The sequence below is a fragment of the Danio aesculapii genome, chromosome 5 (genome assembly GCF_903798145.1).
Source record: "Danio aesculapii chromosome 5, fDanAes4.1, whole genome shotgun sequence".
NCBI lineage: Eukaryota > Metazoa > Chordata > Actinopteri > Cypriniformes > Danionidae > Danio > Danio aesculapii.
The window spans coordinates 7,414,995-7,442,897 of record NC_079439.1 but is presented as its reverse complement, the minus strand read 5'-3'; the positions used below and the strand labels follow the sequence as shown (position 1 = coordinate 7,442,897).

Here is a 27,903-nt window from a genome sequence, read left to right as displayed (position 1 = left end):
CTTGTGACAGTGTAGATATTTTTAGTATATTTTATTCTTTACCTTATTTTTTCATGTACCTCAAACTTTTGGGTGATCCAAAATAAAATAAAATAAAATAAAATAAAATAAAATAAAATAAAATAAAATAAAATAAAATAAAATAGATTAATTAAAATAAATAACATAGTTGGTAATAAATTAAAAGATTTACATACATTTTTTTAAAATCTGTTCTTAAAAAATTGTTATTTATGTATTTGTTTTTAAAGAAAAGTATACTGATAAATAAAAATCTGTATACTAATACAAAAAAAAATCTAATTTCCAATATCAGTGCATTGCTAGTTTGGCTAAGTTTTACACAAAGACAATAAAGGCCTTCAATTAAACAAAAGAAAGTGCAACAAAAGTATATAATATGGCCACTCTCATATATGTACAATCGACCAGCAGAAGCCAAGATGCTCATGACGGATGAGTCTGCGCTCTGATAAAGAGTTCTTCTCTCTCTGGAGGAAGTTGGCAGCTCAATGGCGAATGAAAGATGATTTGATTAACGCTGAGTCCGGCATCTGCTGCATTATTGTAAGTGAATATTGAAATATAACGTAAAGAATAATTACCCCGGGTTTTCGGCCCTGACAGTAAAATGGATGAGTGCTGCGCTTTGTGACTTTTTAAAATAATGCAGCGATCATTAGTAATGGAAATAGCCTCACGACTAATGATGCAGAGCGGAGGGGCATTAGACGCTCTTCTGTTAATGGACACATCTGACCTCACACACACACACTCAAAACGCTCCATTAGACATGTATCTTTTTCACTAAGAGCACATCCATTTGCACGCACACACACACACACACACCTTGACCTACAAAGGCAAAATACCTTAACTTGAGTGTGGAACTGAGGACAATGACTTTCAACATTTTTAGTCATGCAGCCAAATTAATTAATCAGTTATAGGCAGGACACTGAAACTCTGCCAATTATATATTTTAGCAATTCAATTCATTTGACACGGTTTGCCGGTTATCAACTAGCTTTTTGCAGTTTGTACTAATTGTTTTGAGAAATGCATTAACTGTTGTGCTAATGTAAATAGTGTTGTGAGAAATTCACCAAAGTGACTGAGAAAAAGCTGTAATAAAAACATTGTTTGTCCTTGAAATCTCTAAGTGAAATCTGAAAATGCACTTTTGTTTTCCGCTAAATTCTCAGATTAGGGGCACCCGGAACAATAAGATGCAAGATGTGTTTGGCGCGATTTGTTGCTTTTTTCAGACCAGTGCAACTGTAATTTTCACGTTTTGCTCTACGTTGTTTAAATAGGTGCTGCACACACACACACACTCAAAACGCTCCATTAGACATGTATCTTTTTCACTAAGAGCACATCCATTTGCACGCACACACACACACACATACACACACACACACACACACCTTGACCTACAAAGGCAAAATACCTTAACTCGAGTGTGGAAGTGAGGAAAATGACTTTCAACATTTTTAGTCATGCAGCCAAATTAATTAATCAATTATAGGCAGGACACTGAAACTCTGCCAATTATATATTTTAGTAAATAAACTCATTTACATAAAAAATGCCGAGCTCAAACTTGACTTTTGACCCTTTATTTTGATGTCACTGTACTCTGCGGCATAATATTTAGCAAAAATAATAATAATTAATAAATAAATAGGGCCACTAAGCCCTTAAAGTACAAATAAAATCAAAACTTACCACATTGATTTTGATAGCTCGCATTGCGAGTTTTGTGGTGAACAATTCATCTGTGCATGTCATTACAGTTTTTCTCAGTGGCTTTGGTGCATTTCTCACAACACTATTTACATTTGCACAACAGTTAATGCATTCCTCTAAACAATTAGTCATTTGTGCACATCATAGTAGCTGTCTGTGTTAATGTGTAAATGCAAGACTATTCATGAAATCCAGGCATGACACTGTATGACAACGCTTCAGATGACTGTTCTAGAGCCTACAGCTAATCAATCTGTCAGATTCTGGAGTGCTTTACGGGTCTAAAGAAAAATATAAATGATAAATGATCTTAAATAAAACAAATACATTTATAGAGATGGTATGCAAGTATATAACTTTACTCACATGGGAAACGGAGGCCACGTGAATGGTTTGTGAGCACAATTAAGTGCACACAGCATCCCATATCATCTGATAATTGTAAGAATTAAGTCCAAAAGGCAGCTGACTGTGTAAAGCCACATAAAACAACACAAAAATACGATGAATATGCCGAGATCAGTGGCTAATCTGCCGGATTCAGCTGAGGTGAAGTGACCGCGCCCAGCGAGACCTAGCTGTCACTCAAGTGGCCACGCCCTTAATTATGCAAACTTAATATAACCTAATATAAAGGAAATGGATGAGTTATAAAAAATTCACCCCCTCACAGTTGTCATGGAGGGTAATAATAGCTATATGAACCAAAATCGTTCTTTGTACCAGGCTGTAAACACCTTTTTTTCTGCTGTAAAGTTGACCATTCTAACAGTGGGCTCAATTGAAATTTGCTCTATTGTGGAGCCAGGACTAGCGGAATTTTGATGAATTGCAGTTTCAGTTACTTCCGTATTGGCTTCCAGAGGGAGAGCGGGAGGTTGCCGCTTGGCTTATGTCAGTCAAAATGAACTAAACTTGTGAATGCTGAATAGTCATTCCATATAAAACTAATAGTCCTTATTTTATTACTTGAGCCATTACATACAAAAATGTTGAACTAGTGGTCAAAATCTGTCGAGCTCATTTTATTAAAAAAAATTAAACCTTTTTTTCCTGAAAATGTCTTCTAAATTGAACAATTTGATGAATGATTTAAAGACCTGTGTATGCTGTAGGTTCAGTTCTAATATGTCCTGCAGTATTGTTTACAGTTGTGCACAGCTCTACCCAAAGGAAGTTTGTGTTTGTTGTAAATAAGGGTGTGTTTATTCTTTCGCACAATGTTGTGAGTAAATTAGAATTACAAAGAGCATCTGCTGTAAAAATGTGAAACATACATATTCAGTGTCTTGTACTCAGATACCTCACTAAATGCAGTGGTGTCTAACTTTACTGTAGTTTTCAAATGGCTGAGTAAATAGTCTATAGTGCTGTCTTGAGCATTTTCAGAAAGTGTCACTGTTACAGTCATATGTATATGCCTGTATGTTTTGCTTGTGTGTGCCCTCTCTCTCTGTGTCAATTCTCAGGTACGCCCATTCCAGTTTCCCATTCGTCCGTGAAGATGTCAATCTCTATTCCACCATGTGACGTCATCAACATCGCTACCAATCAGGATAGGAGCTCAAAATTTAAAGGGACGCGAGCGGGGAAGCTCGTTCTGCTTTTGCTCTGTCTTGCTTGATTTGTGTTTGCTTGCTTTTGTGTGTGTTTTGGCTGGTTATGTGATGTGATATTGATGTTAATTTAGAGTTTTGATTTTGGTCTTGTTCTTGTGTTCATCGTTGTTACCCGTCTTGTATGTGTGCTTGTGGAAATCCCCTGATCTCTGGCGTCAGCCTTGCTCTGGGATTCGAGGAGTTTAGATGTCAAGTGACATACATCTCACATCCCGTAGATAACTCCACTGTCTAAACACACTAGTTTAGAAGTGAGCGCCACCCGCTGTAAGTTTTCTCCGTATTTTTGGTTAGTAGAGTAGGTTTAGTTATAGCGTGAAAACGCTGAAGATGTTGTGTTTATTTTCTGTTAGATAGTTTATAGGGTTATATTAGCTAGATTTGGGAGTTTTGTTATATTGCTTTCATTTATTTGGCACCACTAAATTCTCGTTTCCCCAACCATAATGTACATTGATTTATTCTCTTTTGTGTGATCTTGTAAATAATACTTTTTTCTTTTTCTGTTTGACTTCTTTCACTATTGTAAATAAATTCAGTATTCAGTATTTTGGTTGTTGTGTTGAAATTTTGCCACCAACTCACCACAAATTTTAACCACATTAAATGTTACCTCTTAAACCCTAGAGCAAAACTATAAAGTCGTAACAGTCACCAAAATCTGACTTTTTTGCATTGGAAAAAAATGACAGAGTCATAATGAAATCATGATGAAGCCATTTGACTATCTTGTTCATAAACAGTGATGTCAGGACTTTTCGTCTTGATGACACTGACACTTTCATTGACATCAATACTTGCTTTTGAGGAATGAGCTATCCAATTTGAGCAAATGACACGGTTTTGCCGGTTATCAACTAGCTTTTGCAGTTTGTACTAATTGTTTAGAGGAATGCATTAACTGTTGTGCTAATGTAAATAGTTTTGTGAGAAATGCACCAAAGTGACTGAGAAAAAGCTGTAATAAAAACATTGTTTGTCCATGAAATCTCTAAGTGAAATCTGAAAATGCACTTTTGTTTTCCGCTAAATTCTCAGATTAGGGGCACCCAGAGCAATAAGATGCAAGACGTGTTTGGCTCGATTTGTTGCTATTTTCAGACCAGTGCAACTGTAATTTTCATGCTTTGCTCTACGTTCTTTAAATAGCAAATCCATTTGCGCCCCTTTGTGGACTCATGGGTGTGCTGGTCTGTAAAGGAGGTGTGTTAAGGTGCATTGTTGGCGCTTTGATATTTTGAAGAACTGAAATAGACCGCACTATTGACCAACTAAAAGCTGCTCTAAAGTCCAGACCACATCGTTATTATTGTTCATTTATTCATTTGCTGGAAATTAGAACTGAACTTAGAAATAGTTTTGAAACAAATCTTTGCGATTAACAAACGAAATTAAATATGTAGGCTAATGGATGTCTTCAGTGGAGTGAGTTTTTACCGTTTCCTTATCCACGAAAATAAAGGAGTAAAGCAAAGAGTAAAAGTAAAGTAAAGAGAAAGTAAAGAGGCCGAATAGAGGAGGCTCGTTCTTTATCCTCGCGCTGCAGATGGTCTGTTTAACTGTTTTCTTGCTAGTGAAGCGTTCAGTTTTTCCACTTACAAAGTCCATCATGGAAATAGCAAATGCGCCATGGCACGACACAACTGACTCTTAAAGGGAATGGGGGATGAGTGTCTGATTTTTTTAATGCATGTTATGTTCAAAACACACCCAGAACTCATTAAGAGAATAAGCACAACCCTGTTAGATCATGCGCTGGGGTGCAGCCCGTATTAGTTCCATCCTTACAATAGCAAAAGTGGCTAGAGAATACCCATATTGTACTGTGAGAGTTTGAGAAGATCCATCCAGTGAGTCAGTGGTTTAATTATCATAAAAGTTATTGTTAAGACAACTGATTTCTTTCTATAAAACAGCAAAAAACTGACTTATTACTTATTAGTTACTTATTCGCATGATAAAAGAGGTTCTGAATGTCCCAAAAAACAATGTTTCCCATTTGCCCCCCTAAACCAACCCTCACAGAAAAACTTCATTCTTTGTAATTTATGAGTTGATGTCCTCATGGGGTCCAAACAAATCTCCCAAGAAATACCACATGTACTGGTGTCACTATACTTGTGGGGACATTTGGCTCCCACTATGTAAGGAAAACAAGGTGCACATACACACACATACACACCTAGTTTGCTATCCTTGTGGGGAATTCCTATAGACTTAATGATTGTTAAACTGTATGTGCTGTATATTCTAGCCTCTTCCCTAAATAAAATAAAATAATAAAAAAATAATAAAATAAAATAATATAAAATAACAAAATAAAAAATACTAAAATTAAATAAAAATATTTATTTAAATAAATTAATAAATTAAATTAAAAATAAATAAAATAATAAAATAAAATGTAATTCAATAAATAAATAAAATTAATTAATAAAATGTAATAAAATTAAACAAAATTTATTAAAAAAATGTTTTTATTAAATTACAAAATTTAATAATATAAAAAGAATAATTTAATTAGATATTAATATATAAAATATAAAGTATATTAAATATAAAGTATAAAATATAAATTAATTTTATAACAAAACCATATTTGGTAATAAATAAATAAATAAATAAAATTAATGAAAAATTAAATAAAATTAAATAAGAAAATTTAATAAAATTAAATAATAAAATTAAACAAAATTTAATAAAAAATTATTAAATTAAAAAATGTAATAATATAAAAAGATTAATTTAATTAAATATTATATATAAAATATAAATTATATTAAATATAAAGTATAAAATATAAATTAATTTTATAACAAAAACATATTTGGTAATAAATAAATAAATAAATAAAAAGTTTCTTAGAATAAAATTTTCTTAGAATTTGTACATTAAAAAAATTAATTTAGTTTTAAACAAAAGAATATTAATTATTAAAAGTCCAATTTCCAATATCAGTGCATTGCTAGTTTCGCTAGTTTTCATACAGAGATGATAAATGGCCACTCTTCAATTCACCTTTATTTGTATAGCGCTTTTACAATATAGATTGTGTCAAAGCAGCTTCATAAAAGGTCATAGTGTATCAATTGTGTAAGGAATGAATGACTATGTAAGGAAAAAAAGGTACACACGCACCTAGTTTGCTATTCTAGTGGGGACTTCCCATAAACTTAATGACTTTTAAATAGATATTATGTAAAAATATCTATTTAAATAGATATATGTATTTATATTGTACTATAGATAGTGTTAAATGTATACTAGGGCTGCACAATATATCGTTTCAGCATTGATATCGCAATGTGTGCATCCGCAATAGACAATTCTCACTATAAATTAGTTGCTTATTAGCATGCATGTTATTATGATATTGGCTGCTTATTAGTACTTAAATTACTTCATTCTATTTGATTTATAAGCATGTTTACCCACAGTGATCTTAATCTAGGTATCCATGGTGATGCAAGTCCCCATTAGCCTGTGTGCCTTCAGGTTTTATATCCTAGTCCCCACTAGGATATAAAAACAGGACTTCACACACACACACACACACACTGCTGGTACTCTGTCTGACCGGTGCGGGGCTGTAAAAGGCTGGGCCGAGGCTCTGGTCTCTGTTGGGCACTTTGTGTTTATGCAGGACACCTTGAGCATCTTCTTCATACCCGAACGCCTGTCCTGGAGACGGAATAGAGGGAGCAGCAGGACTTAACGATGGCCTAACAGCCTTAGAAGTGATCTGCACACAACAGAATGGGGTATAATCAAATAAACATATAATGGAAGATCATGGGTAGAGGGAAATCCTTCAGAGCTAAAAGGGAAAAGTATGTAAACCGTTTGGATCTATTTGAATATTTGTGTTTATTGCAAAGAAAATAAAGCTTGTGTTTGTATTGAATACAAAAAATATCTATATAAATCTTATTTACAGTTGAAGTCAGAATTATTGACAGACTGATTTCTTTTATCTTTACCATTATGATAGTACATAATATTTTACTGGATATGTTTCAAGTTACTAGTATTCAGCTTAAAGTGACATTTAAAGGCTTAACTAGGTTAATTAGGTTCATTGGGTAAGTTAAGGTAATTAGGCAAGTTATTGTTATATTCACCTAAGCCGAGGTGAATTGAATAAACTAAAATTGGCCGTAGTGTATGTGTGTGACTGCAAGCGTGTATGGGTGTTTCCCAGTGTTGGGTTGCGGCTGGAAGGGCATCTGCTGCATAAAACATATACTGGATAAGTTGCTGGATAAGTTGCATTATTCCTCTATGGTGACCCCTGATTAATAATGGGACTAAGATATATATATATATATATATATATATATATATATATATATATATATATATATATATATATATATATATATATATTAGGGGTGTGAAAAAATCTCGTATAATGAGAATAAATCGTAATGAGATTTCTCGTCGAGGTGAAAAGTTGTCTCTTGAGTTGTGATGTTATGATGGAGCGTAAGGGTGAAATTAGCATTGAAGATTAGAAGCAGGATTTAATTTGAACATTTGAACTTTGCAAAATCAAGTACTTTGCACACACCAGGGTGGCCTTGGGGTTGTGTGTCTCTTGGTAGGGTGGGCGGGTGTGCTATAACTGGTTTTTTTTCTGTTTTTTTTTAATGTCACTGAGCTGTAAAGAAGTGTCTTGAAAAATATCGAGAAAATAATATTTACTGTCATCATTACAAAGATCAAATAAATCAGTTATTAGAAATGAGTTATTAAAACTATTGTGTTTAGAAATGTGTTGAAGAAAGTCTCTCCATTAAACAGAAATTGGGGGGGGGGGGTAGACAGGGTGTCTAATAATTCAGGGGGGCTAATAATTCTGACTTCAACTGTGTGTGTGTGTGTGTGTGTGTGTGTGTGTGTGTGTGTGTGTATATATATATATATATATATATATATATATATATATATATATTATATTTATATAATATAAAATATATTTATATATTTATTGATGTACTCTATATATTATATTATTATAACTTAACAAATAGAAATATATTTTAATAACAACCACAGTTTGTAATATAAACTTATATAAGTTGCGTATATTGCATATATAGGTATCTTAATAACAATTAAGAACCTTAACATAATCCAAACTATCATCTCACCTTTGGGCTTTTGGCTGTTATTTTCCTTGCAGGTGAAACATCATTCGTAACATTGTACGCTCCTGGACCAGGCACATCCGACAGCCCGTCATCAAACCTCTTGGAGCGATTCTGAAGACTGTTCCCTCCCAAAACATGATTCTGGAATATTACACTCATGAGCTTGCACTTGCCTCTGACATGGTATTAGATTGATGTTAAGGCCTGGTAACATACCCTGGTAATGTCAGAGTCGTACTGTCCTGGTCCAGGAGAGTGAAGAGCACTGGCTGGCCCCAGAAACCCAGAATCTCTGACAGACAGAGAGAGGAATGGAGCATATGAACCTAATAAAGTGAGGGAAAAAAATAGATCAATTAATCATATTTTTTGAAGCTTAGATTCTAATATTTAATAATAAAGGAAACATAATTCTGAGCCTAACTTTGTTTAATGTTCAGACTATTGTGATAGAAATATTTGCAAAATAATCTATAACATTCAATTAAAAGATGCCTCACTGCCTCATTTAAATATAAACATGTCTGAAAATGTTTAATACAATAAAATGTTTGAAATACTTAACACAAATCAATCTACTGAGTAATCGAATCAATCTACTGAGGAAATACAATATCATCTATTTGTTTTACTGTATTTGACCAGTGTCTTAATTATGCAAGTTAAATTAGTACATTATCTCATGAGGGGAAATTTATTTAGAATTCTCTAATAGATTCATTCATTTTCCTTCGGCTTAGTCTCTGATTTATCAGAGGCCGCCACAGTGGAATGAACCGCCAACTATTCCAGCATATGTTTTACGCACCGGATGCCCTTCCAGCACTGGGAAACACCAATACACACTTATTCATACTCACACTCATACACAACGGCCAATTTAGTTCATCCAATTCACCTATAGCGCATGTGTTTGGACTGTGGGGGAAACCGGAGCACCCAGGAGGAAACCCACACAAACACTGGGAGAACATGCAAACTTAACACAAAAATGCCAACTGACACAGCCAGGACTCGAACCAGTGACCTTCTTGCTGTGAGGTGACAGTGCTAACCACTGAGCCACCGTGTCGCCCTCTCTAAAAGATCAAATTAAAACCTTTCAAATTCTGTGTCCCCAAAAACAAATTCCACTAACACAATACAAGTACCCAATACAGTTTTACACAACATCTATCCCACAAACAAGATTATATCTTAATTTGGTAATCCTCATTCAAATGGCATCTTTTGTAAGTATTGAATCAATCGATCATCTTTATGTCAACCACCGCGGTAAAGAATTTAGGTCCAACTTATGTTTTTTTAACATCAAAATGTAATTCTAACATTGATAATCCCATGTGTGACATAATTTGTTATTTTTCTAAAAACAAACATAATATAAAATACTTGGCCAATTTATTTATTTTAATGGGTAAATTATAAATATTATAGTCACTAAAGTAAATTTCCTTTATCATTACCCAAATTACTTATTGAAATGGGGAAATATTATATTCACTAATTTAAATTTCCCTCATCATTACCCAAATTACTTATTTTAATGGGTTCGGACTGCTGAGCGAATCACTGGTACAACCCTTCCTACTCTCCAAGAACTGTTCTTATCCAGAGCGAGCAGGAGGGCTGCCAAAATCACTCTGGACCCCTCACACCCAGCACACTGCCTCTTTGAACTTTTACCTTCTGGTCGATGCTACAGAGCACTGCGCACCAGAACAGCCCGACACAGAAACAGTTTCTTCCCTCAGGCAATCCATCTCATGAACACTTGATGATAATAATTGTGAAACCAACATCACTACTTGCCATACACTTTTATACACATATACACTTATTTAACAACACACTTTACATGCCAATTTGCACATAACAGCTGCACATATAACGTTGTATATAGTAATAAACATGTACATATACTTGTCAATCTGTATATTTGCACTCACTACTTACTTCTATTTTTTTAATATATTTATTATCTGTGTTTTGTCCTGTCTCTGTAATCCTGTTGCACTGTAGAAGCTCTGTCACCAAAACAAATTCCTCGTATGTGTGAACATACCTGGCAATAAAGCTCTTTCTGATTCTGATTCTAAATACTATATTCACTAATGTATACTTCCCTCAACATTCCAGTATTTTTTAAAGGTTAATATTATATTCCCAAATTTAAATTTCCCTCATTACCCAAATTACTTATTTTAACGGGTAATGTTATATTCACTAGTGTAAACTTCTCTCATCGTAACCCAAATTACTCCATATAAAAAAGTATCACACATTTACAGTAGTCAGCATTTGAAGTGGATCAAAAAGTTTTTTTTAAATTGTCCTAAGATAAGAAGGGGTGTTGCTGAATAGTTTCAGGACAACGTTAATAAAATGTTTTGATCCACTTTAAATGTTCACTACTGTATACAGAACCTATAATCTAACAAGAACTGGGAATCATCCTGGTTGTTGATAAGAAGAGCAAAGAACCAATGAAAAATGCTTTAATGCGTCCTTAATGTTATATTGAAGCTTTTTGGTAATGTTTAAATCTAGCCTCAGGTTTTAAAAGTGACTTTTTTTTTTATGTAAACATGTCGAAACTTACCTCTGTCACCGCCTAGAGATCTGTTGATATTATAAGTTCCTGGTCCAATTTCAGACGTAGTGCTGCTTAGTGCCAATTGTGTGAACCTCGGAGCTCGATCATACATGTTTATATTAATTATTTATGATGCTAAAACTGCTTTAATTAACTAATGTATCATCGTGAGAGCAGTGAAGCGGCACTTTTGTTCACTTCACAAACTCCAGTATCTCGAGCGCGTCGCCTCGTTGCCTGGACGCAAATTACGAGTGGTGCTCATGAATATTAATTAGGTAATGTAGACGTTGCTTCCTACACATGCCTATCATTTTTTAACCTACCGAATATTCATGAGTTAACTCGTTGCCTGGAAACCCTACCGACAAAACTATGTGTGTGTAAACAAAATTACTTTACAATTGTATGTTTACGTTCATATTTGCATACAGTCTATGGTAAAACTAATGTAAAAAGAACGGTTTTAAAGTTCATTCGCAATATCCAACTTCACTCATTAAATCAACGGGAATATGTTCATTTTAAACAACGTTAAATTAACAATAACAACAGCAGCTGCATTGTTTTTTATTAAAATTATTAAAATAAAAATAATTAAGTAGCCTATTATAACTATTATTCTTATGTTTTAAGTGAACAAGAGAAAAAAAGTGACAAAATAAACTCAAACTGAAAAAAATAGCTTAATTAAAATTATGTTCAACAAAACAATCAGTAAATCAATTCCATTGACTGCAAGTGATAAGTTTTATCAAAGTCTTTTTAGCATGCTATAATTATGAAATTTAAATTATGACAATTTTTATGTTGTTAATAAAGATTATAGATATACACTCACCGGCCGCTTTATTAGATACACCTTACTAGTACCGGGTTGGACCCCCTTTTGCCTTCAGAACTGCCTTAATCCTTCGTGTCATAGATTCAACAAGGCACTGGAAATATTCTGGTCCATATTCCTAGCATCACACAGTTGCTGCAAATTTGTCAGCTGCACATCCATGATGTGAGTCTCCCGTTCCACCACATCCCAAAGGTGCTCTATTGGATTGAGCTCTTGTAACTGTGGAGGCCATTTGAGTCCAGTGAACTCATTGTCATGTTCAAGAAACCAGTCTGAGATGATTCAAGCTTTATGGCATGGCGCGTTCTCCTGCTGGAAGTAGCCATCAGAAGATAAGTACACTGTGGTCATAAAGGGATGGACATTGTCAGCAACAATACTCAGGTAGGCTGTGGCATTGACACAATGCTCAATTGGTACTAATGGGCCCAAAGTGTGTCATGAAAATATCTCCCACACCATTAGACCACCTCAAATTAGGTTATTTGACTTACTGTTGCCTTTTTATCAGCTGGAACCAGTCTGGTCATTCTCCTCTGACCTGGCATTTGTGCCCACAGAACTGCAGATCACTGGATATTTTTTCTTTATCAGACCATTCTCTGTAAACCCTGGAGATGGTTGTGCGTTAAAATCCCAGTAGATCAGCAGTTTCTGAAATACTCAGACCAGCCCATCTGGCAACAACAACCATGCCACGTTCAAAGTCACTTCAATCCCCTTTCTTCCTCATTCTGATTCTGGTTTGAACTGCATAAGATCGTCTTGACCATGTCTACATGCATTAAGTTGCTGCCATGCGATTGGCCATTTAGAAATTTGCATTAACGAGCATTTGGACAGGTGTACCTAATAAAGTGGCCGCTGAGTGTAGATGATTTAGTTACTAATAAAACTCTCACATTCACACACACACACACACACTACGGCCAATTTAGTTTACCCAATTCACCTATAGCTAGGGCCAGACGGAATCTGCAGACGTTTTTTGCTTTTTCTGCTGAAAAATTTGGTAAAAATCTTCGGATTTCTGCGGAATTATTTTAGGAGTATCATAACTAAAACCTTACTATATGAAATAAAAAATAATATCTTTTTAACTTATTTATTGTTTAAAATGCAAATCCAATTAGATCCTCTTTATTTGGTAAACAAAGCAAGCCTCTCATATAATATCTCTATTAAAAGACGGAAAATATTACTGTACAAACTGCATTGTACATAAATCAGATGAACATTTTCATATTGGTCAATAATATTACTGTACTTAATTTAATAACTAAATAAATAAAGATTTACACACATTTACTCAAGTAAATAAACAGAATTAATGATGGGCTAAAAATCAGCGGAAATCTGCGCGCGCAGATTGCGTGTGGGCCTACTTACAGTGCATGTGTTTGGACTGTGGGGGAAACCCACACCAACACAGGGAGAACATGCAAACTCCACACAGAAATGCCAACTGACCCAGCTGATGACTCGAACCAGTGACCTTCTTGCTGTGAGGCGTCAGTGCTAACCACTGAGCCACTGTGAGGCCCAAGTTTTAATATACTTATGGAAAAACATTTTATTTAAATTTTCATCAATGCACTTGAGCTTAACCACTCTCATTGGCAGAGCTGTGTTAAAAACAAAACGCTATTGGCTGTTTTTTTAAAGGGGGAAAAGCTACTCTATGCTCCACCCTCTCTTCATTTTTCAGTTGAGATTACGTCAAACATTGAATAGAAATGCACATTTCAAAGCACTTCATGGGAGCTTTAAGGTAAACAAACTTATGAAAGTCTGCGTGAAATCAAAATTTTAATAATTTAAGATGATCTTTACTCAATATTCTAAATATTATTTTATGACATAAAATAAAAATCAATTATTTTGACTCATGCAACGCATTTTTTTGACTTTCCACAAACATATGCATGCAACATAAGACTGGTTTTGTGGTCCACGGTCACAAATGACAATCAGTCATCAAGAAGGGACTGACTGATAATGAGGCATTAACGAACACACAGCGAGGAAAATACCTATTGAACACAACACCATTTTCCTCAGAAAACTAATTTCTAAAGGTGCGGTTGACTTTAAAATTTCCCCCGGATGTTGGTAACAACTAAAGGAATTAAATTACAAATTAAGTTATGTTTAATAAAATAAAATTACTCAGGGAAAAGTATTGAACACATGAAGAAAGGAAGATGTAGAAAGGCAGTGAAAGACCAGACAACAGCTGAAATCTCTCAGTAGTTCTTCAGCAACCCTCAGCCCTTCATCAGTGTAAATGAATATCAGCTGCTTCAGTCCAACATCGACATTAGCAGGAGGATGAAGATGAAACCAGGGTGGACATTTCAGCAAGACAATGATCTAGAACACAGCCATGGAAACTCTCAAATGCTTTCAGAGAAAGAAAATCAAGCTGTAGAATGGCCCAGCCAGTCACCTGACTTGAATCCAATTGAAAATACAAATTAAAGATCGGATTTGATAGACGAGACCCACAGAACCATCAAGATTTTTACACTCTTTTGAAGTCTGTGGAAATCTGATCAATTCATGTGACTTTATTCTCCATGAGAGGCGTCTTTAAGCTAAGATACAGTTCATTTCAGTAGTTCAGTACTTTCTCCTTCTGTCATTTTCTGATTTTTCACATTTTTACCAAATTCTGGTTCCCATGTCAACAGCTCCTTTAGAAATCTCAGGAAAAAACATGACGTGTTCAATTCTTATTTCCCCCGCCACTCAATACTTATTTCCCCCTACAAGCGGCTTGTACGGTCTACAATGGCTAAACCGCGGTTCATCCGCGCCTACGTGTGGCGCTACACTCTCAGATCAGCTGTTCACTAACCAGCGCGAGAATCCCCGAAGAACCGTAAACAAAGAGATCCAGCAGAACAGGGTCACGGAACCACAGCTGCCTCTGCTCAAAAAACATCAGCTGTAAGTCCAAATACATTTCTCCGAGTTTACGAATCGCACATTCGCTATATCTACACTTAAATACAGTAACATCGTAACTCGTTAACTGACTGCGTGTCACTTTTGTCGGTCTGTGTGTGTCCCGCAGTGAAAGCAGGACACGTTGTTGGTCGAGCATGCCCAGTAACACAGCTCAGCTCCTGGAGTCAGACGACACCGAGCCGGACCTCCCGGTACCGGTACACACCCTGAGCGGCTTACATCTGCGAGACGACGAGACTTTATCCGAATCATCCCATCTGGGGGTTCTGGGCGCGGTGCTGGAGCTCCAGCCTCTGTCCCAAAGTGGATCAGATGAAGAAAACAGCATCAATAACAACAGCAACACTATTATCTTTAGACATGATTCTGATCTGGAGCAGCTGAGGGCCCGGGCCCTTGCAGGAATGGAGGCCCCGGGGCCCAATGGGCTCTTCCAGGATGGACTGGGCGAGTCTCAGGGCACGGAGGTAAAGTTGGTTTTATGTTCCCACATTTGTTTATTTTTTTTAAGAGTGACAACATGGCCTACATATTGTTTACTGTTACTTTTATATTTTATGTTTTGTTAATATTTGGAATTATTAACCCTCCTGAATTATTAAAATTATTAAATAAGATTTTTTCAAACACATTTCTAATCATAATAGTTTTAATAACTGATTTCTTTTGTCTTTGTCATGACGGTACATAGTATTTGATTAGATATTTTTCAAGATACTAGTATTCAGCATAAAGTGACATTTAAAGACTTAACTAGATTAATTAGGCAAGTCATTGTATAACAGTGGTTTATTCTGTAGACTATCAAAAAAGATGCTAAAGGGGGCTAATAATATTGGCAAGGGCTGCACGGTATTGGAAAAATCTGATATTGCGATATTTTATTTTTCTGCAATAAACATTGCGATATGATTACATTTTTAGAAGATAGTTTGAGTAGCTCCATTTGATGTTTTTATGTGGAGTCTAACAGTATTCAGGTACAAGAATCAAACAACCACAATGCAACTACAATATGCTTTTTTTACTTTGCTTTGTCTCGTTTCTAGTCAAACGATGTAAAAATTCTTAATCAAGTGAAATTTTTTTTATTGTTTTCAACTTCAGAAGAAATAAGGTAAAATTAAGAGTTTTTTCCCCCTTAAAACAAGCTAAATTATCAGCCAGTGGGATGAGTAAAATCTTGTTTTTGCTTTGAAATAAAGATATTTGGACTAGAAACGAAAAAAAAAAATCAAAGTAAGAAATTATTATTTTTTTTTGCATAAATCTTATAAATATTTATTTATTTATTTGTAACTGCCCCACCAAGATTTTTTTTGGATTGCATTTCTTAAAATCTAGTTACCACACTCATTTTTTTTTTTGTACACATCCCATAATTTCTAAAACATCATCCGTTACCAAATGGTTGATGTGTCTGTTTATGGTAAAAGTACCGGTATGACCAATTTATTTTAAAAAAATGATCAAAATAAAACATTGTTGAATACTGAATCATCTTTATATTTTGAAGTATGCCATAAAATATTTCAGATTTTCATGTCATGTTTTCTTGTTTTGTTTATTTGTTTGTTTTTTCTTACAATAAAACCAATATCAAGTGTGGTAGTGCAACAGGATTGTTTGTTTGATTTAAAAAATAAAAAATAAAAATTGTAATTCAACAATGCTGTGCGTGTAAACCGTTATAAGCTATGAAACAGTCATTCCTTTAATGACTTTAATAGGCATTATTTAAATCAGTCAAAATATGGTCAACCATTTGGTAGAGCAGGCAGTCAAGGGGTTAATATATATATATATATATATATATATATATATATATATATATATATATATATATATATATATATATATATAAAACGTATACAAGTACATCCCTCACAAATCTCTCTTTTAAATTCATATTTTAATAGGAAGCTATACAATATTATATTTGTGCATATACATTAGATTAGTCAGTACTGAAGTCAAATCTGGAGCTAATCTAACAAAATAACTTATGATAGTGGTCCAAAAAGTAGTACAGCCAAATTTATATGTAATATAAAAATATTAAATACAAATAAAAAAAAAAAAGAGGAAAAATCTTGAAAAAATTTTGTAGGTTGTAATTTTATTTTTTGCAATATTTTGCTTGAATTTAATTGTATTATCTTTCAATTTTTAAAGATGTTTGGTGACTAAAATATTATTTTCCTAAATATATCTGTTATTTGTTTTAAAAAATCTGTTTTGTCTAAATGCACCAGAATACATTGCCTATATTCACTGAGAAATGCATAAAATATTTTTAAAATGGGGTGTACTCAATCATGCTGAGCACTGCACATATTTGCAAAACATTCTAAATACAGTTCTATAGCTCCTGTTCAACTATAATTCAGACTCAACATTGAATGTTTTGTGATGTGACTATTGCGAATACGCACATTGCGATATCGATGCTAAAACGATATATTGTTCAGCCCTAATATTGAGCTTAAAATGGTTTTTAAAAAAATTGAAAACTGCTTTTATCCAGACTTAAAGACTTTCTCCAGATGAATAGAAAATTGTAGAATTATAGAAAATACTGTGAAAAATTCCTTGCACTGTGAAGCATCATTTGGGAAATATTTGAAAAAGACACTGGAGGGCTAATAGTTCTGACTTAAACTGTAAGTATGGCTTCAAATCAACATTAGCACTATTTAATTGACTGTAAACATTGCTGTACTTTGATAGTCATTGGCTGATAATATAAATTCCCTACTTATAATTTGCAAAAAAAAAAAATATTTTTACTGAGAAGCAATCTGAATGTTGAAATATAAAAGCTACTTTACGTCAATTCTCAGGGCTACCAAGGGAGGATGATGATGGCCATGATGATGATGCAGGAGGAGGAGAGGTGTGCGCTCAATACCAGGAGGAAGAGTGTGAACACTACTGAGTGTGTGATGGTGCCCACATCTGAGCACGTGGCGGAAATAGTTGGCAGGCAGGGTGGGTTTGTTTGATCATTATTGTGTCATGTTTGATATTCTCATATTGTGACTCATCTCGTCTTACTTTTCAGACACCGAAGGACTCGACAATTAGGTTGTTTTCTGCTGGGTCAGCTGGATTAGTGATTCATGTTTGTACCAGCCCTGCTGTTATATGGGTTAAATTATATTGCATTGTTGTAAATTTCACTACTTTATTTTTTAGGTGAGGCCCAGGAAAATATTAACAGGACTAGTAAAAATATGCATATTATTGTTAAACACATTTAGATAAAATAAGATTTTGATGTATACTAGATGTGTGTACAAGAAATTAGGTAGGGCTTTTAAAATATCAATAGAGCAAGTACAAAATGTAAATATATACACTTACTGGCCACTTTGTCAGGTACGCCTTACTAGTACCAGGTTGGACCCCCTTTTGCCTTCAGAACTTCCTTACTCATTTGTGGCATAGATTCAACAAGGAACTGGAAATATTCCTCCAAAATATTTTCGTCCATATTGACATGATCACATCACACAGTTTTGCAGATTTTCCAGCAGCCTGAACCGCTGATACAAGACAGGATGGATCCATGCTTTCATGTTGTTGACGCCAAATTCTGACCCTACCATTCAAATGTTGCAGCAGAAATTGAGACTCATCACACCAGGCAACGTTTTTACAATCTTCTATTGTTCAATTTGGTGAGCCTGTGTGAATTGTAGCCTCAGTTTCCTGTTCTTAGCTGACAGGAGTGGCACCCGGTGTGGTCTTCTGTTGCTGTAGCCCATCCTCCTCAAGGTTGGACGTGTTGTGTGTTCAGAGATGCTCTTCTGCAGACCTCGGTTGTATCGAGTGGTTACTTGAGTTACTGTTGCCTTCCTATTAGCTGGAACCAGTCTGGCCATTCTCCTCTGGCATCAACAAGGCATTTGTGCCCACAGAACTGCCGCTCACTGGATATTTCCTCTTTATCAGACCATTCTCTGTAAACCCTAGAGATGGTTGTGCGTGAAAATCCCAGTAGATCAGCAGTTTCTGAAATACTCAGACCAGCCAGTCTGGCACCAACAACCATGCCACGTTCAAAGTCACTTGAATCCCCTTTCTTCCCCATTCTGATGCTCGGTTTGAACTGCAGCAGATCGTCTTGACCATGTCTGCATACCTAAACGCATTAAGTTGTTCCCATGTGATTGGCTGATTAGAAATGTGTTAACGAGCAGATGGACAGGTGTACCTAATAAAGTGGCCAGTGAGTGTATATTGGTTGTGACTGTTAAATGTATTAAAATGAAAACAATAATAATTGTTTATTAAGAATCAGTTATTTTTAAAATATAACTATAGGATGTTAAATAAAGCATATTATTAATATTAATATAAAATATATAATTTATATAAAATAACATTTGAATGTACACTATGTGTGTGTACAAAAACATTGTATAAACATATATATTGGCAGCTCAGTGGTTAGCACTGTCACCTCACAGCAAGAAGGTTGCTGGTTCAAGTCCCAGCTGGGTCAGTTGGCATTTCTGTGTGGAGTTTGCATGTTCTCCCTGTGTTGGCGTGGATTTCCTCCGGGTTCTCCCACAGTCCAAACACATGCGCTATAGGTGAATTGAATAACCTAAATTGGCCGTAGTGTATAAGTGTGTGTCTGGATGTGAGAGAGTATGGGTTTGATGTGAGTATGAGTATGTTTCCCAGTACTGGGTTGCAGCAAGGTTATTATAGTTAACAAAAACGAACGAAAAAATGAAAACTAAAATGTATAAAAATTGTCAGTAACTGAAATAAAAATAAAAACGAGAGTATTTAAAAAAAAAAAAACGAACTAACTGAAACTGTATTGTGTACATACAAACTAACTAAAACCAACTAAAATTATATAATTATTTTCGTATTTGTAAATGTATTTAATACATAATCTTACTGTATGCCTTTTTGGAGTAAATCTATTTACTTCGCGCTGCAGGTGTTTGACCTGTATGGCACTTCAGAGTCTGTAGTCCTGCTGCCATTGTCCAGATCGAGCCGGTTCTCCTCCAGTCATCCTCGATGTTGCTCGTGCGACAAAAACAACTTCTGGATATGACAGCAGCACTGTGACAGAATTAAATACAAAGACTTAAAATTATTACTTTAACACATTTGTGCCAAATAATGGGTTTTACTTCTGTATTGGTGATTGCGAACGAATCTTTTAACTGGATCTTCTAAATGAACCGGTTGAATTAGTTCACCAATTCGAACTGAATCATATGAAACGATTCGCGTCTCCAGTGAGCACTCTTATCCACAAGCTACTTACTTTTTAACATGCCTATTACCCCTATCTGACTCGAAATAAACCAATATATACTGTTATTCAGTTATTAGAACAGTAACGTTACATTGAGATCAGGTTTAAGCGGTGAATCGATAATACTGCGCATGCGTGATTCAGTAAACCGAACACAAACAGTACATGACAGCCTGCTGTGACTGAACTAAACTTAACTGCAGCGCGAGTAAACCAATGGCTTAAATCAGAGGATCTGGTGAAAAAACATAAGTTTATTTCATAACAGAAAATAGTAATGGAATTTAAATAAGTGAATCGTGCTTCAGTTGGGTTGCAAAACTTTACTGTAAGAAACTTTTCAGATCATGGTGATGCTTTAAAGAGCCCATATTATACATGAAATAGGGTCATATTTAGGTTGTAAGGGTCTCCAACAACAGTCTAATATGCATGCAAGGTCATAAAACACTTTGATGGTCTTATAACCTGCATTTATTTTTACCTAATTATCCCAGCGACTCCCATATGAATCGTTCAGCGATTCATTTGTTCCCAACCCCCTCCTCAGCGCGAAGCTAATCTGCGCTGATTGGACCGATGACAGCCTGCTGCGATTGGTCGACAGTGACAGGCTTCAGCACGAGACAGAGTGAAATGCCCAGCTGGTAATCAACTATATAAAAGTAGTCACAGTGCACACGCGCTTCATAGTGTAAGGCTTTTTTCACACACAACCCTCCTCAGAAGAACTGGGGAGATCGACGCGAGTCTCTCTCTCTCTCTCTCTCTCTCTCCCTCTCTCTCTCACACACACACACAACGCTCAGAAGAACTAGGGAAAGCGACGCGAGTCTCTCTCTCTCTCTCTCTCTCTCTCTCTCTCTCTCTCTCTCTCACACACACACACACACACAACGCTCCTCAGAAAAACTAGGGAAAGCGACGCGAGTCTCTCTCTCTCTCACACACACACACACAACGCTCCTCAGAAGAACTAGGGAAAGCGACGCGAGTCTCTCTCTCTCTCTCTCTCTCTCTCTCTCTCTCTCTCACACACACACACACACACACAACGCTCCTCAGAAGAACTAGGGAAAGTGACACAAGTCTCCTGTCTCCTAGCTTACGATCGATCGCCATAGCAACGACAAACGGCAGTGGAACGCGAGCTCACAAAAGCCTTTAACGTTAAATCCGTAAACAAAGCGGCACGCGTCGCGTTTTTAACGTGGCTTACATGTGATAAGAGAATATAAAGAGTAACCGCGTGTACTGTACCAGGTTAACAACTCATCTTTGGGTAGAGACTGTCAATAATATCCATCTGAGCACAGCGTGACTTCATTCGACCGGCGGCGTCTGTGTGTGTGTGTCTAGTGTTTTTTCTGTGTTAGTGGGCGGGGCCGCAGGTTTCAAATCTCCCTGGTTTGCGCGCGTAACTACTGGCGAGGCTTGTGTTTCGTGGCTGCGTCATCGCGAAACACCTAATGACTCGTTATCAAGGCGACTCGTTTGAAGCACTATGAGTCGACTCTTTTATAGATGAATCAATAGTTTTAAACACTGTACACTTACAGATTTAAGCCTTAGCTGGATATTTCACTTCACTTAGAGCTGTGTTACACACTACATGGAAGGGCATTTTCAAAAATCCATAATATGGGCTCTTTAACTGACTGAAATTATCATTGCTGACTACATTATTTTGGCATGTTAAGTCCTAACATGGGAGGATTGTCGCAACAGATCTGGTTCACGTTAAATATCTGAACTTCCCATCACTGCTGTGTATCTAACCCCAGAAGCAGCCTTGCACACATATTGTACTTAAGGCTGCTATCTTGTGGGCTGTTGTATTTGAGGATGGGTAGATGGTATTGGTTGATGACAGTGGCCATGTATTCTCTAAATACAGGTTTCAAGAAATGTATGGCTGAGTTTATCATACAATATTTATTCTGATGATTTTGAATCTTGCACCCAACAAATATCTTTATTTGGGGAAAAAGCAAACTAATACTGAAACTAATAAAAACTAAACTAAAAAGAAGCAATTTTAAAATATAGAAACTAATAAAAACTAGTAAATCTACCTCTTAAAACTAATTAAAACGAACTGAATTTGAAAACAAAAAAGTCAAAACGAAATAGAAACTAAAACTAATGAAAAATCCAAAACTATTACAACCTTGGGTTGCAGCTGGTAGGGCATCCACTGCAAAAACATGCTGGAATAGTTGGTGGGTCATTCTACTGTGGCGACCCCTGATAAATAAAGGGACTAAGCCAAAGAAAAATGAATGAATAAAACATATATATTTAATTATTAGTTTTTTTTTAGGGTAGGGCTATAAAAATATAGACAGGATGAGTACAAATATACATATTTACATGTCTGTTTCATGTGTGTAATATACATATATACATGTATATGTGTGTATGTATGCATATGTGTATAATTTACGTTTTTATTGTGAAAATTGTCATTAAAATGTTTTAATCTGTTAGATTTCTGAGGCAAAACAATACTTTCCGTTTTTTGTAGTACATTGTGGTACCTGATTTACCTTTGAATTGTGTGTGCATTGTACAATTAGAAGACTTAAGCTTTTTAGGAAAAACAATTAGAACATCAGTAGTAATTTTCCAGTATCGATCATGTAAGTCTGGTGACAGGTATTTTACCATAAAAATGTAAATTGCAAATCTACGCGACAGAGCTCCAAACACGCAGCGGGGCTCCCGTAACAGTGACGTGTTATGTCACTCGAGCAGCTTACTACAGTTTTTGTAGTAAGAAAAACAAAAACTTATAAAGGTTTTGGAACCACCTGAGAGTGAGTACATATTCATTTTTGGGGGAACTATCGCTTTAATTTTGTGTTCAGAAGATGAACGAAGGTCTCAAAGGTGTGGAATGACCTGAAGGTGACTAACTAATCACAGAATTGTTCATTTTTAGGTGAACTAACCCTTTAAGCTAGCAATGTCTTGACTTTTTTTTGTATTTCAACTCTTGTTAGGTTGCAAAATCAAGGCTCTGAGAGCAAAGACCAACACTTACATTAAAACGCCTGTGAGGGGAGAAGAACCGGTGTTCGTGGTGACCGGCCGCAAGGAGGACGTGGTCATGGCCAAGCGTGAGATTCTGTCTGCAGCTGAGCATTTTTCCCTCATCCGGGCGACTCGGAACAAAGCAGCGCCGAACGTGGCTCACAACAGCGTCCCTTGCCATCCAGGACAGACCACCATCCAGGTCCGGGTGCCGTATCGAATGGTCGGCCTCGTGGTTGGACCCAAAGGAGCGACTATCAAGAGGATCCAGCAGCAGACCCACACCTACATTGTGACGCCGAGCCGTGATAAAGAGCCTGTGTTCGAGGTGACCGGGATGCCTGAGAATGTGGATCGAGCTCGGGAGGAAATCGAAGCTCATATTGCCATGCGCACCGCCGGGAGCGTGGAAACCAATGTAGAGGATGACGACTTCCACTATAACGGCACCGATGTCGGATTTGAGTCGGGAAGCAGTGGGGCTTGGCTTTTCTCTGGAGGCATTTCCAAATTCGCACACGGGAGCTTCAATAGCAATGCTGCAGGCTATCGAAACGATAGCTCCAGCTCACTCGGCAGCAACTCCAGCGAGTCCTATTTTAGTGGGAAGGGCAGCGGGGTGGCGGATCTCAGTCCTGGGAGCACTGGTGGTTCTTTCTGGTTTGGCGATACCCAGCTGCCGTTGGGATCTGAAGATTCTGTGGGATACGATGGGTTGATGATGACCGCTCCATCCACCAATGCACAGCCAGCATTGTGGAGCACCTTTGAGCGAGGTGGTGCGAGTTTGCCGACTACGCCCAGGCTTTCTCCATCCCGTCTGTCGCCGTCTTTTCCCGAGGCACTGGATCATCCGCTGGTTCGGCTGGTGCAGGAGAATTCCCAGAGCCTCCCGGCGTTTGGTCCTGCCTTTTCCCCATCGAGCGCAGACAGCACAGGCTCCAGCTCTCCGCCGGATGTGCACAACTACACCAAACACAGCCAAATACCTACGTGCGTACGCTGCGGAGAAAACGTGCTGCCGATCATTTTGGGAGGGCAAAACCGCATCTGTTTGGAGTGTTCCAACTCCATCCTGCAAAGCGAGTAGAGAAGCAAAAATATGGGATCACGAGGAGCAAACTGATTTGTTTTTTTACATTCAAATACTTCCTTCTTTATATTACGTTTTAAGTAACTGAGAAATGCAGGTTTTTTTGGTCAATAATCACCATTGATTTCCCTGTTTATGTTTGGCTGCTTGTGGCAAGCAGTGCTGGAGTTTAGCAGCGCTAAATAGCCATCACCTACATGTGTTTTGTTTTGTTTCTTGGTTTAAATTCAAGGTATCGTCTCTGTGTTTACATTTTCATGTGCCTGATTCCATGCTGGTGATGGACTGGCGTTGTTGCTGCAAAAGCATCTGTGGCCTTGAGTTTCAGTTTCGCAACACTAGAGTCGAGAAGCATGCGATCATACCAGAGCCGTCCTGACCCTCAGCTCACCACTCTGATGCCTGCACACACTCAACATATATACACGCTACCAAATTAAGGACCGCAGAATGAACAGATCTTCAATTGGACGTGTTGAATCAGATAAACAGAACGAGAGTTCTGTTAGCATTTCAGAAATAAAACCAAATTTTGCATTCAGGTCGTTCAATAGCTATCTCTCTCCGTCCACATTAAAAGAATGAATTAATAATAATAATAATAATATTAATAATATGCACAAAACTAGCCCTGCACATTGACATGAGAATGCATTTATCATGTACACCTATTAATCTTAAATGAAATCATTTTAGTGAATCATGAATCTCGTTTTAGTGAATACATTCTCCCGTTCTCGTCTCCAGCTCTGGTGGGAGCACTTTTAGCTTAGCATAAATAGAATCAAATTAGACCATTAGCATCTAGCACAAAAATGATTTTCGATCATTTTCCTATGCTAAAAGAATGCATTCATCATGCGCACCAGTTTATAACTCCACTATAGTTAAACAATTTAGGTATACTATTTTTTAATCCATTCAGCCAATCTCAGGGTTTGACCAGAGCACTTTTAGCTTAGCATAAATCATTGAATCAGATTCGACCATTAGCATCTTGTTTAAAAATTGAGTTTTGATTATTTTCCTAAGCTAAAAGTGTTCCCGGCAGACCTGTAGATGGGCTGCATGCAGGGTGTGAATTACAGGGGCGATCAATTAACCCTTGATCACCCCCCTTAAGGACATCAAAACAAAATGTATAGGGGGGTCAGCCTTTTAATAGGAAGAAATAGCTATCTCTGATCTATATCTTAACTATAAATAATTAAAAATGTGTTTTATAAATATCCCTCAAAACACTGAAAACCTATTCATTTTATTAATAAATTAGAAGTAATTTAAATACATTGATAAATTTGATTCACTGAAGCATGTATTACTACTACAACCGAAAAAGTTGACCCCCTCCCCCGTCAATGTATAATTCGCACAATGGCTGAATGGATTCAAAAATGGTAAAACTCTACTCAAAATAAGCCCATTTTCAAAGAAATCTAGAGTTCATTTAACACAGTTTAATAAATTGTAGCCATAATTAGCTTTTTTTCTTATTTTAGTACAATTGTGGCCGTGAATGAAGATTTTAATTTGTTTTATTAAATCATGAGTGTGAACCGTTACATTTTTAATAGATCCTAACCACATTTTGCTCACTCCTTTTAATCCAATTGCTATTTTTGGGGGGGAATAGGCTCATTTTACAGCTCCGCTAGAGTTAAACGGTTAATATTTTTTAGAATCCATTCAGCCCATCTCCAGCTCTGGTGGGAGCACTTTCAGCTTAGCGTAAATAGAATCAAATTAGACCATTAGCATCTAGCACAAAAATGATTTTCGATCATTTTCCTATGCTAAAAGAATGCATTTATCATGCGCACCAATTAGGATTTCGTCCTCTCATTTTAGTAAATTGTACACACTACTCGTTTTAGTTCAATCGTAGTCACTAATAAAACATTTGCTTAAGGAACACTCCACTTTTTTGGGGGGGGAAACAGACTCAATCTATAACTCCACTACAGTTAAACCTTTAGCCGATCTCGGGATCTGATGGGAGCCCTTTTAGCTTAGCATAAATCATGGAATCAGATTAGACCATTAGCATCTTGTTTAAAAATTGAGTTTTGATTATTTTCCTAAGCTAAAAGTGCTGTCACCAGAGACTGGCTGAATGGATTCAAAAAGGGTAAAACTCAACTCAAATGAGCCCATTTTCAAAAAAGCATGGAGTTTTTAATAAATTGTAGCCATAATTAGCTTTTTTTTTATCATTTTAGTACAATTGTGGCCGTGAATGAAGAATTAGATTTGTTTTATTAAATCATGAGTGTGAACCATTATATTTTTAATAGATCCTAACTACATTTTCCTTAATCTAATTTCTAATTTTACTCGTTTTACTTACACTGTGGCCACAAGTTAAGAATTCATTCCTATGACTTTATTCGTTCCCTCATTTTCCTGAATCATGGCTGCGTTTACTTCGTTGTAGCTTGTGTGTTTGTTAACAAAAACAAGGGGAAGGGATTATTTCAACCTGTCCCATTATATGTTCACGACTCCTCTCATTGCCTTAACTAAACAGGTCCTGCCAGGCCAGAAAAGCAAGTTATATCTGATCACTTCTGACCTGAGAGGAGCAATTTTATCCAAGACATGATATTTATAAATAATAATGATCTCAAAGTGCAGGTTGACACGGCTAACGGCACCTTTTTTTCACAATCACTACTAAACTCAGAGAAACCAAGGCATCAGACATCCATAACTCTCAAGATTTACCTTGACTCTTTTCTTTTTTTTTACAATTTTGTAGTATTTCTGTAGTTTATATTTCATATTCAAATATATATAAATATAAGATTATCTGGCGATAGTCAGATGTAAGTATTAGCTTGTAGAGTATTGCCGTTAGGTACTATAGAGCAGGAAAGAGCACACCTGCATGTTTTATTATCTAACGATTCCTAAACCGCAACAAACAAAAAAAAGCCAAGGATCCAATATATTTACGCTGCATTACGTCTGCATAAATACTACGTTATGAACAAAATAAAAGTCCTAGGAGTTTTGTTTATCGGAGGGATTTTTAGCATCACACTGCAACGATGTTTCTGTCTTTGATAATTTGACTCTTCTTTTATTATGTATATACATATATGCAGGGACATGAAGGCATATAAGTTGTATTCTTAAAAGTTTCAAATATATTTTATGATAAATGGCCTTACTGTCCTGTGGCCAAAGCACTGATATTATATATTTGCTGTAAAAAAGAATTAAGATTTTTATTTTTCTGATATTAAAAGTTCCTTAATAAATTGTTTCATTTAAAACTCATTACTCCGAGTTTCTCTCTGTGTGTGTGTGTCTGTGATTGTGTGTGTGATTTGAGCTTTACCTTTAACTTTGTTCATCTATAATATGCTCCAAACTCAGTGTTGCCAGATATACAGTGCATCCGGAAAGTATTTATAGCGCTTCACTTTTTCCACATTTTTTATGTTACAGCCTTATTGCAAAATGGATTAAATTCATTTATTTCCTCAAATTTCTACACACAATACCCCATAATGACAATGTGAAAAAAGAGTTTTTGAA

The 27,903-nt window shown here is 36.1% G+C and overlaps 2 protein-coding genes across 2 annotated transcripts in view; one reads left to right on the top strand and one right to left on the bottom strand.

Moving 5' to 3' along the window:
- Nucleotides 1-11,233, bottom strand: part of stpg2 (sperm-tail PG-rich repeat containing 2) — a 96,123-nt gene extending 84,890 nt beyond the window's left edge. Inside the window, exons 1-4 of the mRNA XM_056458924.1 lie at nucleotides 11,128-11,233; nucleotides 8,742-8,851; nucleotides 8,526-8,666; nucleotides 6,929-7,114 (exon numbers count right to left, since the gene is read on the bottom strand). Of these exons, the coding sequence (XP_056314899.1) occupies nucleotides 6,929-7,114; nucleotides 8,526-8,666; nucleotides 8,742-8,851; nucleotides 11,128-11,233 (543 nt within the window). The remainder of the gene's footprint in view (nucleotides 1-6,928; nucleotides 7,115-8,525; nucleotides 8,667-8,741; nucleotides 8,852-11,127) is intronic.
- Nucleotides 11,234-14,839: 3,606 nt separating this feature from the next.
- LOC130228837 (RNA-binding E3 ubiquitin-protein ligase MEX3C) lies at nucleotides 14,840-27,638 on the top strand. The gene is made up of 4 exons (XM_056457308.1): nucleotides 14,840-14,920; nucleotides 15,048-15,408; nucleotides 17,785-17,932; nucleotides 23,237-27,638. Exons 2-4 carry the CDS (start codon nucleotides 15,076-15,078, stop codon nucleotides 24,355-24,357), a joined length of 1,602 nt encoding a protein of 533 aa, XP_056313283.1. The 5' UTR covers nucleotides 14,840-14,920; nucleotides 15,048-15,075; the 3' UTR covers nucleotides 24,358-27,638.
- The last annotated feature ends 265 nt before the right edge of the window (nucleotides 27,639-27,903 follow it).